The sequence below is a fragment of the Balaenoptera musculus genome, chromosome 1 (assembly GCF_009873245.2).
Source record: "Balaenoptera musculus isolate JJ_BM4_2016_0621 chromosome 1, mBalMus1.pri.v3, whole genome shotgun sequence".
Lineage (NCBI taxonomy): Eukaryota > Metazoa > Chordata > Mammalia > Artiodactyla > Balaenopteridae > Balaenoptera > Balaenoptera musculus.
The window spans coordinates 183259854-183272731 of record NC_045785.1 but is presented as its reverse complement, the minus strand read 5'-3'; the positions used below and the strand labels follow the sequence as shown (position 1 = coordinate 183272731).

The 12878-nt window shown below is 43.1% G+C and overlaps 1 protein-coding gene across 10 annotated transcripts in view; it reads right to left on the bottom strand.

Annotated features, from left to right (window-relative positions):
* The window catches only part of CAMSAP2 (calmodulin regulated spectrin associated protein family member 2), a 104847-nt gene that overhangs the window by 47310 nt on the left and 44659 nt on the right, over nt 1-12878 (bottom strand). For 9 of the 10 annotated variants that reach the window (XM_036846573.1, XM_036846591.1, XM_036846582.1 and 6 more), the window contains exon 3: nt 724-885. In XM_036846573.1, the coding sequence (XP_036702468.1) occupies nt 724-885 (162 nt within the window). Of the gene's footprint in view, nt 1-723; nt 886-3574; nt 3778-12878 lie in introns of those variants that run through there. The other variant, XM_036846654.1, reaches the window with a different exon arrangement.

Genomic DNA, 12878 nt, shown 5'->3' with positions numbered 1-12878 from the left:
AAGAGGAGGAATCTACAATCTATAAAGTCTTATGCAAGTCAGTCAAGCAAACCTAAAAATCATCTAGTTGGAAATGAGAAACTTATTTCATTCCTGGATGCAAAAAATACTTACTGAGCACTCACAGTGTATAGTTAGTTCCCTACTTGGAGTGCTCTAAATTTTGTAATAATCTGATATGAACTAGATTAATCATTAAATGTAACTACAGATATTGTGGAATACATAAAATCTATTTCCATCATTCTCCAGTCTAAAGGGAATGGGAAATTTCAAGTAAGATCACACAACTTTAGTTTTTCACTTTGATTTAAAACAAAAGAGTAATGGAATCTGTCTTAGTCCATTCAGGCTGCTACAAACAAAAATACCACCGGCTGGGTGGTCTGTAAGCAACAGAAATGTATTTCTCAGAGTTTCGGAGGCTGGGAAGTCCGAGATCAAGGCGCCAGCAGACTGTGTCTGGTGAGCCTGCTTTGTCCACACGGCAGAAGGGGCGAGGGAGCTCTCTGGGGTCTCTTATAAAGACAGTGGCACAGGTCCCACGCCTGAGGGCCAGGCCTCACGACCTAACCACCTCCTACACCACCACATTGGGGCTTACGACTTCAACATATGAACTGGGGGGCAGGGGGACACAAACATTCAGTGTGGAGCAGAGTGGGGACGGATGATGTTTTCTGGTTCTGAGACTTTTTTTTACCCGAGGGAGCATATCCCTACCTTATTTATCCAGTACATGACGGCATCCTCAATGTCATAGGGCAGATCTGTGGCTTGGAAGAAAGCCGAGTACTGCTGAGCACACGCGGCCACCTTCTCCACGCTGACCATCTCCACGGTGTAAGCCATCATGAGGGTGTCCATCATGGCCAGGTGAGCACTCTGGAGACACAAACCGAGAGCAACCGTTAGAAACGGCTGCTTATATACGTTTAACATGTTAACAATATTTCCCAACAAACAGGAGCACAACTAAAGGCTATGGAAGACAAGCCTTGGTAAGAAAGCATAAATGGTACAGGCCAGAGGTGAGCTAACGGAACCCAACTAATGTATCACTTACATATTGCTTACTGGGGATCTATGCTCAAGACACTCATTATCTTCTACTCAAAGGATGCTCCTTTTCCTGCTTCTCCTGCCTTTGAAGAGGTCGCTACCATTGGCTCGGCAATACAGCTTCCAACTTCAGAGCAGTCTCTGAGTAAGTGCCCTCCTCACTCCTCTCCTCTACATGGTAGAACTGTACACCACAGGGTAGAAATGTACACCACAGGGTAGAACTGTACACATGCTACTTGTAAGCTGTCTCTCAAGGCCACTCTCCCGGTCTGGTGACCTCCGCTCCCATTCAGACACCACCATGTCTCACCCCTGAACAAGGCAAAAATCCTGATTTTCCTGGCTCCAACTTCTTCCTCATCCTCTTCATCCAGCACGGGACTTAGTCTTTCCTTTGTTGCTGTTTTTTGGGAGGGGTGGTTTCAAACAGAGACAGTTATATGGGGGGAGGGCGGGTTTCTTAACATTTCCTAACATTACAAAGTATCTAAAGTCGAAAGTACCCTCTCCCCCTCCTATTTCCCAAGCAGTGTCTACGGTTTGGTACGTATTCTTACCAAAAATGTAATTTTGGTAAGAATTTACACTGCTTCCTATTCTTTGGCATCCCAAACAACGCTACAACCTTGTGTTTCTCCAGGGACGATTCTCCACCGTGGGACTACTGGGCCCGAGAGCAACTGCATGCTAAGTTTTGATGAATAATCACTTATCTGCTCTCTAGAAAGGCTGCAGCTACTTTCATATCCCCCAAGAATGTTAGCAAGGGTGCTTGTTTCCCCACACCGTTTGCCAACAGTAGACATCATTTACTTTTTATCATCTGTATCAGTCTGAAGGTTAAAAACCCCACTCTTGTTCAGACTTTGCATTTCTCTGACTGAGGATGGGCATCTTTTGTATGTTTGGCAATTATTTGTATTTTTTCCTTGGAAAACTGCCTGCTCATGTCTTTGGCCTATTTTTCTCTTAGGTATATTCACCTTTCTTTCTTTATTTCTTGACTTGTAAGGGCTCATTATTTATTAGGTACATTAGCTCTGCACCATTCAGGTAGCAAATACTTTTTCCTAGCCTGTCTTTGGACTTTCAACTTTATTTGGAATGTATTATGCTGCAGAGAAGTTCTAAGTATTTACTCGGTAAAATCTGTGAATCTTAACGTTCTCCTTTACGACTCTGGAATTTCTCCCAAGTTTACAAAAGGCTCCCCGCACACCCCCAAGTATATAGAAATAGTATCCTCTACTTTTTCTATTATTGATACTTTAAATCCACGTGGAATTTATTTTTGAAGATGTTATCAACTAGGGACTAGTTATTTTTCCAAATCAGAGACGTCATCGTATCATGCTCCCGTAAAGTCTACCTCATCTTCTATATAATAAACTCTGAGGCCCCTCCCTATCAATCCAGTTTTACAACCTGCATTTCCTTCCCCGAATCTACATTCCATTTAGAACAGCCTCGGAAGAGTGTCTGCTGTTCCCCCAACCTGTGGCCAGGCTTCAAGCTCCCATGCCCTCCCCTGCTGTCGCCTCCTCGCATGGCAGACTAAGTCCTGCTGTCGGTCTGCCTGTCACCCTCTTTCCGATCCCCTTTCCCATCAAAATTGATCATTCTTCCTACAGAGTGAGTACACTATTTCTACTTGCATGAAATTCTTGTTTTCTTTCAGTTTTACTGCGATGTAACTGAAATACCACACCGTGTAAGTTTAAGACTGGACATACAGATATTGTGAAATGGTGACCACAAGAGGTTTAGGGGCACGTGCACTGAATTCTGACTTAACTACCTGAAGCAGGGCAGGGGAAACAGTGTCTGCAAGAAGCTCCCCGGGAGAGGCTCATGAGCAGCCAGCTGAGGACCACGGACTGTCCTGCTGCAGGACAGGCACCAGCCCCCTGGGGAGACGGTGAGACCCCAAGGGCAAGGGCGCTGTCTGAGCACCTTCGCCTTCCCTACACCTCACACAGTACCTGACAGCGAGCAAGGGCTAAAGGAAGGAAAGGGCCTGGTCTACTGCTCACTGTAAAGAGGGAAGAGCTAGCTTGACTCTGGAGGCTGAGGAAGTGGGTCCTGACTTGGAGGTGGTGGACCGGCGTACTGGAAACTGAGCAGTGTTTACAGGAAGGCACGTGCTCTGTCTGAAGCAGAATGCCTGATAATGGTGATCAGAAAACCAATGGTGACTCCAGGTGCTGTGCTGAGGGCTTTATTAACATACCAGCTCTTCCATTTCAAATCTTTTCTGAAGTAAGGCTGGAGATAATATACATTTGTTATAACCCTTAAAGCTCTGAAGGAAGCATCATTTATGTTTTTAATGGGAGGAAGCTGAAGCTCCAAAAATTAAATAGTTTGTCCAAACCTATGTGCTCCTTCTACTGTGTCGTGCAGTTGGCAGAAGCTAAGTCACGTAGCAATAGTTGGGCAAGAAATACGTTCTGGAAATGATAAATAGACATCATATGCAAGAAAGAAAAATAAGCATAATTATTTGAACCTCAAGTCATGTTTTCACATTCTCCCTCTTTTTCAGGCGGGTACTGTCCAGAGACCCCAATTCCTTCTTCAGACTCAGAGTGGACACGGTATCAACCGCAGCGCGCCCTTTCACTCAGGTGATTTCTGTGTCCTCTCTATTCACTCGAGCCCTAGGGAGCGGGGTCCTGTCTTTCTCATCTTTGTTCCCAGCACAAGGTTTGGAGGGGAAAGTCTGAGTAATTAGTATTTACAGCATTACAAAGCATAACTCTTTTGAACAAAAATGTGGGAAAACATCTCAAGAGCTGTAAAACCATTCACCTCCTCTTCACTAAGACTCTTTCTCTTGGCAATTTATTCTACAGATACAATTTAAGAGAGAAAAAGGAGCTGTATGAATGAAACTGACCATTACAGAACTGTATATAACAAGAAAGGAAGCAATGTTACAAGCACAATGAGCAATTTATGCCATCCTAAGCTATTTAGCAATAGGGGAAAATGTGCACAATACAATATTGAGTAGAAAAAACAATGCCATACTATAACAATGCTCAAAATAAATATATACATATAAATGGGCAGACATAAGTGTATGTACATATACATCTTGAAAATATATATATATATAATATATATATAAAACAGGAAGGGAAAAGGAATGAATAAAAATAAAACTTACTTAGAAATGACCTTGTTATAATATGCAAAAAATACATATAAAATCTATAGTTTACTTCAAAAATTAGGATAGTAAACACTAAGTATAATTAGTAATACATTTTCAGAACAAAGCTCATCTCACTGATTACTTTACTTCCTAAATTTAAAAACACATTTAAAAATATTCTACTACTGTGTTTACAGATATTTCCACAAGATATTCACCCACTTTTAAACTAAGAACCTTCAAATTTTATTATTTTTTTTTTACCCCTTAACTTTATGAGGTAGAAGTAAATTTAAAAATTACGTATAACAGAAACTATATACATAATGAATCTAGAAAGCATCGACAGTGAAAAATAAGCTGTAGGCTACAATCAATCGATTTGGAATGATTTATGTCTCTAAATAAAATACACGCATTTAGTTTTTTACCCACAGCATTAAGGTCAGAATAATGATAACGGCAGCTAGCACTGAGCGTTAGGCTCCAGGCGATGTTCCCCGCGTTTGTATCAACTCACTTGATAACACAGCACTGTGAGATGCGCTGTTATTAAACCTATTTTACAGAGGAGGGATCGGAGCCACCTGTCCGAGGTTACAGAGCCAGGAGGCGAGCCGGGGTGTGACCTGAAGCCTGGCGCAGAGCTCACACGGCCCACCAGCGGCCTGCAGACCCCAGGGCTGGGCGCCCGGTGGCACCGCAGAGCCCGCCATCCAGAAGCAGCAGCAGAAAGGCTAGTTAGGAAGGAAACGCAGGAAGGTTTCCTGCATTTTAGTGAAAAAGGCAAGGACCAGGAGGCCCGGGAACTCACTGAGGCCGCTATTAGCGTCTACATCTGGGTTACGGGTTACAGTTTTGTTATCTCCGACCAGTGGAGTCTAGACAAAAATGATTTACATTTAGGTATCAGAAATGAAGGTTAAGGCTTTTAAATGAAGAAGAGCATTGAAGTGTTGTAGGAAAGAAGGCTATTTATTAATGAGCCTCACAGATTAATAACATCCAAGTTCTACTATTTCACGGCTTTTTTATTCTTTTATCAGATGAAGGACTAAGAAAATATTTCCTAAACTGAACTCAGGCCTGTGGCGCAGTGGCCAGTGCACCAACTATGTCCAAGCCCTCCTAGAGGGACACGGGAGGGAACAGACTTAACAGACCGCCATGAACATGAAGAACTGGAATTATTCTGCTAAAATGGCACACAACAGCATATACACATCACACTATAGTTTGTCAAAGTTAATTCCGATTCAGAAAATAATATTTTACACATCATTTATTTATATAAACAAGTTCACCATAATTTTCATTTATCCTTCATTTACATGGAGATACAAGGAAAACAGCACTTAAAGCCCTACTGAGATACCACTTCCCACCAGGAAGGCCATAATTAAAAAGTCAGATAATAACAACCATTGGCGAGGATGTGGAGAAATGGGAGCCCTTGTGCCCTGCTGGTGGGAATGTTAAATAGTGCAGCCACTGTGCAAGAGTCTGGCAGTTTCTCAAAGAGTCTGCCCCAGCAGCTCTGCTTTTAGGTTTATTATACCCAAGAGAAATGAAAACGTGTCCACACAAAATCTGTACACAAATATTCAGAGTAGCATTATTTCTAATAGCCAAAAAGGTGGAAACAACCCAAACGTCCATCAACTGATGACTGGATAAGCAAAAATGATATAGCCATGATATTTTTTTTTAAATAAATGTATTTATTTATTTTTTGGCTGCGTTGGGTCTTCATTGCTGTGCGCAGGCTTTCTCTAGCTGCACTGAGCAGGGGCTACTCTTTGTTGCGGTGCACTGGCTTCTCATTGCAGTGGCTTCTCTTGTTGTGGAGCACAGGCTCTAGGCGTGCGGGCTTCAGTAGTTGTGGCACATGGGCTCAGTAGTTGTGGCTCGCGGGCTCTAGAGCGCAGGCTCGGTAGTTGTGGCACACGGGCTTAGTTGCTCCGCGGCACATGGGATCTTCCCGGACCAGGGCTCGAACCCGTGTCCCCTGCATTGGCAGGCGGATTCTTAACCACTGCGCCACCAGGGAAGTCCCCTAGCCATGATATTCTGAATGTAATATAATTCGGCAATAAAACGGAACGAAGACTGACATAAGGCCACAACATGTGTGAACCTGGTAAACAGTGTTTTCTAAAATGGATTGTGGCAATGCTTACACAACTCTGAACACACCAAAACCATTGCACTGTACGCTTCGAATGCATGAACTGCATGGTGTGCCAGTTATACCTCAAGTTGTTACCCCCCAAAAGATTAGATTGATTTATGATGCTCTGCTGACCCTTTTCCAGTGTAAACACCTCAAAAATGACTGTTTAGGTCTAAGTTAGGCAGTTAGCTATATCCATGTGTTTGCAAAGTATCTTTAAAAGGACTTCAAGGTGAAGGGACACTTATTCTTCTGGACAGTGAAGTATTTTAGATATTATTAAAAAATAAATTAACATTTGCTTACTACCATAAGTTTGTTTTCTACATAATGTTAAGCAGGAAACGTCTATATATGAATCGATGACAAAAATAAAAATAAATAAATATGCTAAGTTAATTCTATTTTCCTCCCATAGATATTTATGTTCACTTTCTTTTTTTTTTTTTTTTTTATGTTCACTTTCTTAAGGCTCCAACTAATCTGGATAAAAGGTATATATAGTTTACTTTAAAAGATTATTATTTATGATCTTTCTTAGATACTGTTAATTATTTTAGTAGCTAGGATCTTAGCGATAGAGTTCTATAGTTGGTATGAGAATAGAAATTTTCCAGAAAAACAATTTATTTCCAATCATAATGTCGGTCCCCTTATATGATAAGAAAATCTTAGCATATCAAAAATTCAGGCTATCAAAAGTAGGCTGGTCCAAGGAGCAAAAAGCACTGGTCTTAAAAACAAAGGCAGGAGAAACTAACACACCACTGTAAAGCAATTATACTCCAATAAAGATGTTAAAAAACAAAACAAAAAAAAAACAACAAAGGCAGGACTTCCCTGGCGGTCCAGCGGTTAAGACTCCGCGCTTCCACTGCAGGGAGCATGGCTTCGATCCCTGGTCGGGGAACTGAGATCCCACGTGCCATGAGAGGCGGCCAAAAAAAAAAAAAACAGAGGCAGACCATCACTGAAACGGCAACGAGTTCAGCTGTAACCTACAGGAGGATGCAGGCACAGCTGTTCCAGTCATAGCGATGCTGTATCCAACCTGTAGTAAACACAGTCAGGACCAAAGCGGGCCACCGTCGTTCTGCTACAGCAGACGGAACGGCGGAACTGGGCGCCCTGGCGAGGGAGGTGATGTCCATGAGATTCAAACGCTTAACATGAATGACATTTGCTTGTGACCACACGAAAGTGACACATCGATTTTATTTGGACGCATCTGGTTAGACATGTGAATGGGGTAAAGAGAGAGTTAAAAAGTACGATTACTAGCATGGAACTATTAGCACAGCGATACTTATTTAGCTGCCATTTAACTCTGCCTACATTGAAAAAATACAGTACGACACACAATAAAGCAGTCGAGAGTTCTCTTTAATCTGTGTCCATAAGGGCGGCACGAGCATCTGGCTCACATTCTGTCATTTGCATTTGGTGAATCTGATAATCACACACCCAGTGGAGAACTGTTTCCAAGATAATGTTGAACCAAACTGATATCAAGCTTTATTACAAAAGGAATACATGCAAGAAACAGTGCAGCCCAAATGTCTATCAAAATGCAAGTCCCAGGGGCTTCCCTGGTGGCGCAGTGGTTGAGAATCTGCCTGCCAATGCAGGGGACACGGGTTCGAGCCCTGGTCTGGGAAGATCCCACATGCCGCGGAGCAGCTGGGCCCGTGAGCCACAACTACTGAGCCTGCGCGTCTGGAGCCTGTGCTCCGCAACGAGAGAGGCCGCGACAGTGAGAGGCCCGCGCACCGCGATGAAGAGTGGCCCCCGCTCGCCGCAACTGGAGAAAGCCCTCGCACAGAAACGAAGACCCAACACAGCCAAAAATAAATAAATAAAAATTAAAAAAAAAAAAAATGCAAGTCCCAGACCAATGAAAGAAATGATGTCTCCCGAGCAGTTCCATCACTTCCTCTGGGCTATATTTAACCTCAAATGGCAAGTTAAGGATGTTTAACTGAGGCTGCACCGGGTGGACACAGACAGGAACTGCACATCAGTAGCAAATAAATACGGTAAACACAGGAAATAGTTTACAGCAGTGGTCCTAAATCTGGGTCATCATCAAAAATCACGAATTTCCTGGCCCCAAACGTCAGAGAGGCCCCAGAACAGCATCCTAACAGGAATCCTGCCCCCAAAGGCCCTCATCGCAACAGACTGACAGTGACATCACTCCACAACCCAACGCCATCAGGGGCTTCCCGGGGCCCACCACCCTTCCAGGGTCTCCTCTTCCACTGCTTCTCTGCGTGAAGCTATGGTCCAGGAGCACAGGTGAAGAGCAAGCAGAGTGCCTGCGTTCAACCTTGACTCTACACCTGCTACGTAATCCTGGGCAAAGCCCTCAATTTCTTTATGCTTCACTACCCTCAACTGCAAAGTGGGATGACAACAATAGTACGGGCATTTCGTGCCCTAACAATAACACGGTTTACGTCAAGAACAGGGTTGGGGTAGACCACTCGAAAGATCTGCACCTTTGTGACCAGGAGGTAACCTGGAGAGCCCGGCTTCCACCTGGCTGGAAGCTGCCCCGGTACGCAGGGAAAACTGCACAGGAGCAAGTGTGGAAATGCTGCCTGCTTTCTAATTAGAGGCGGGCTGGTGGATGGTGACACGATGACACAGATGCATGTGGATCTCAGCCAGCAGAGGTGGACCCGGGAGGCAGTGCAGCCGTCCCCAGCCAAGAGTGCACTCGGCCGGGGCTGCCCTCGGGGAAGGGCCCTGGGCAGATGCCCCTCTGAAGACTGAAACAGGAAAGGAGGCTGTGGTGTCAGTTTTGGATTGGAGGTTGCCCTAAGACCTCATGATCCTACGTGTATATTTCTCCTAGCCCTATCTTGAAGAAAGGGCCTAGAAGCAATAACACAATAAATATAACTGTGCCCAGATCCTGGTTTCTAAATAACATCTCCACATTAAAATAAACCCAAGGCTCTTTAGAGAATGGCTGATTCCAAGTCAGAGACAGGAAAAGCACAAAGTGAGCCTGGAATAGCTAGTTGTGTCAGAAAGAAAAAAGTATTCAAAGACTGATGGGGAGCTGTTAAAAGGATACAGGAGCCAGCCTGGGCGGGGGGGGCTCCCATTGGCCAAATATGGGCCCACGTGAGTACAAAAAAGATGAACAACAATAATGAATTATAACACAAGTAATCAAAACCAAAATGAATCCGTGAGTCCACAGTGATAATCACTAAAGGGGAAAGGAGGATGAGAAAGCTTTTCTTCACAGAACAATGCCAGGTAAGAGATATAAAAGGAATGACAGAATTTTTAAATCACCACATTGCAACCACCGCTGCAGTAATTCATTCAGGCACAGGTCACCCAGAGATGCTAAAACCGCTAGGTGGAGCGTCACTGGGAAACACAATGTGCAATAAATGTCAAAGTATCACTCCACATGATGCCCCCCTGATTACAAAGGGAAAAGTGGTCAAACTCAGAATCACCAATAGCGGGACATGATGAGATTTAATCAAGAGCATAACACATCACCTCTTCACGTCATAGCACTCATGTCAAAAGATTTTACTCTGAATCTTGTATTGACATTGTTATCCCACAAAATTACGTTTACCGAGCAAGCGCTAAATGCCGTCTAGCTAAAACAGGAGCTGCTGACGCACGCACAGAATAAGCTGCTTCTGTTACCTTTTTAACTCCTAGGTGATTGTTGGTGGCTTTCCTCCCAAACCATACCTCACAAGGAATGCATTCCAAATGTGTATCTGTCCATTAAACAAGTCATGAGATGGGTACAGGAGAATGTACGGCCTTAATGAAGTTCTAATATAAGCAATACTTGCCAGTCCTGTTGCTACAATTAGATACAGAAACTGAGGAGGTTTCAGTAAGCCAAAAAGAAAATATATATAAAATCAAGAAAAAAGCTTAAAGAATAAAATGCCTTCAACTGAGGTTACACATAAGCCCCCTAAATGATTCGTCAGTACACAGAGCAAGAGGTCACAAGTGGTTTTCGGTCAGAAAACTGTCCTGGCATCAGTGCCATCCAGATGAGGCAGGCTTCTCTGCAGCACCCCTTCCAGAAACAATGCCACTCCTAAGAAATTTTAGGATCTAAAGTGAAAATAAATTTTATTTCTTTTAGTTACTCTTTTGCTTACCACACATTAAGTAACCATTTTTATAACAATACATACTTAAATATATTATTTTGAATTAATTCATATACTAATATTCAGTTTAAAAAAGACCTAGGAAGAGAAACAGGGCAATAGAAACCGATCACAATTGTTAAAATTTACTGACCTCTTATCACAGGTCAAGTACTACATTAGACGCTTCCCCGGCCTACTCTAATTCATCCTCACAACTGTGGAAGGTAGACAACAGTGTCGTTCCTTACATAGACGAGAAATTGGACTGCAGAGAGGTTCAGAACCAATCCAAAGGCAGACAGCTATTTGCTGCCACTTGAGCCTGTCCTGCTCTAGCGACAAAGGGCTCCATCACCACCACTCTGCCTCATCAGCAGAGACGCGTTTGCCAAAGGGCACAAACCATTTCTGCTCCAAACTGTAGCACTTCCTTTCAATCTTAAACATCCATCCTTCATGAACTTTTTTTAAATCAAGCTTTTTATTTTGAAATAATTATAGGTTCACATGCAACTGTAAGAAGTAACACAGAGATGACACGTACCCTTTACTTGGTCTCCCCCAATGGTAACATCTTGTAAAAAGCACACCGTAATGTCACACCCAGGACACTGCATTGACACAACTAAACTACAGAACGTGTCCGTCACAAGGGTCCCTCCCTCCTGTTGGCCTCTTATAGCCACATCTACTTCCCTCCTGCCCCTCCCTCTCCTTAGACCCTGGCAACACTGATCTGTTCTGTTTTTATAATTTTGTCCTTTCAAGAATGTTACATAGATGTGATCATACACTATGAAACTTTGGGGATTGGCATTTTTTACTTGGCATATTCTATGAAGATTCATACAAGCTGCTGTATTTATCAATCGGTTGTTCCTTTTTATTGCTGAGTAGCGTTCCAATAAAGCTCTTAAGACACTGATTACTTGAGATTATGACTGTTAACACTTTTATAAATGTAAACACATCAGCTTGAGCTACACATGAAACATCCAACAGAAACGATCTCACTTACACTCTTAGGGGTCTGCTAAATAGATTACACTGAAGTACTAAATTAGTCAGCATCATAGGTGGTTGAACTTTCCCAGTTTAACTTACCTTTCTTATGAATGTTTAAAGCTCTAACTAAAGTTTGCACTCTTAAAAAGAAGGTTGTAATGGCACAGTTACAGTAAGAAGCAGTTTATTTTTGGTCAGTATTAACTGAATTCTTAACCTAACTAGCTTATACGAAAGGTAAATGTCGTGGAGGTGTTTAAAGAAATAATAACTATAGGTGGTAGCTGCCCCAGAACACGTCTTCGATGGAGAGCACAGGAGAAAGTCTAGAAATGTAACAACCCGCTCCAGCTCCCAGTGGCATGTCAGGCTCTCCAAGTGGTGACAGGAGGCGGTGGGCTCAGAGATACCCGCACACGCAGGGTTACCCACTTCCTACCAAGCGTGCTCAGCCCGAAACAGACGAGTGCACGCACGTGTGCACCTGCACACGTATACAGAAAAACGCCAAGCCTCAAAGATTTCACAAGTACTTGTCGGGCAGTGAATAAAATGCACATCTTAGTTTTTGTGCTTTTGTATATAATCTTCAGTTGACTATTTTTAACTCATGAGAAAAAAATCTAAGCTAATTTCTACTCATTTCTTTAGGTCTTGGGCTAAACGTGGTATCACCCAGAAAGGTTTCCCTGATCACTACTCCCCACCTCTGACTAGATTAGGCTTAGGTGCCTCTCTGGGAGGTTCGCCAGCACCTAGCAGCAGCTGGTACCATGAAGCAGTTGCCTCTTCCTTGTCTGTCCCTCCTGCTGGACTCTAAGTGTCCCCATGGTGTAGCTCCGTATTAATATACATTAGGTGATCAACAGAGAAGTGCCTGCCGAATGAATGAGCATGCAAGAAACACACAGTGTAACACTGACTGGAAGAGCCAGTCCTCTCATGACACACCCTAGAGAACTGAAAACAGGTATTCCAACAAAAACGTGCAAATGAATATTCATAGCAGCATTGTTCATAGTACCCAAAAAGTAGAAACAACCTAAATGTCCATCAATTTATGAATGGATAAATAGAATGTGTTCCATCCCTACAACAGAACGCTTGTTGGCAATAAATAGGAATGAAGTATGGCTATGTGCATAGAAGAACCTTGAAAGTATTATGCAAAGTAAAGGAGCCAACCAAAGAAGGCCACATATTGTATGAGTCCATTTGTATAAAATGTCCAGAATGAACAAATCCACAGAGACAGAAAGGAGACTAATGGTTGCTGTGGGCTGTGGCAATGGAGTGGGGAGGTTCGGGAGTAAGTGCTGAT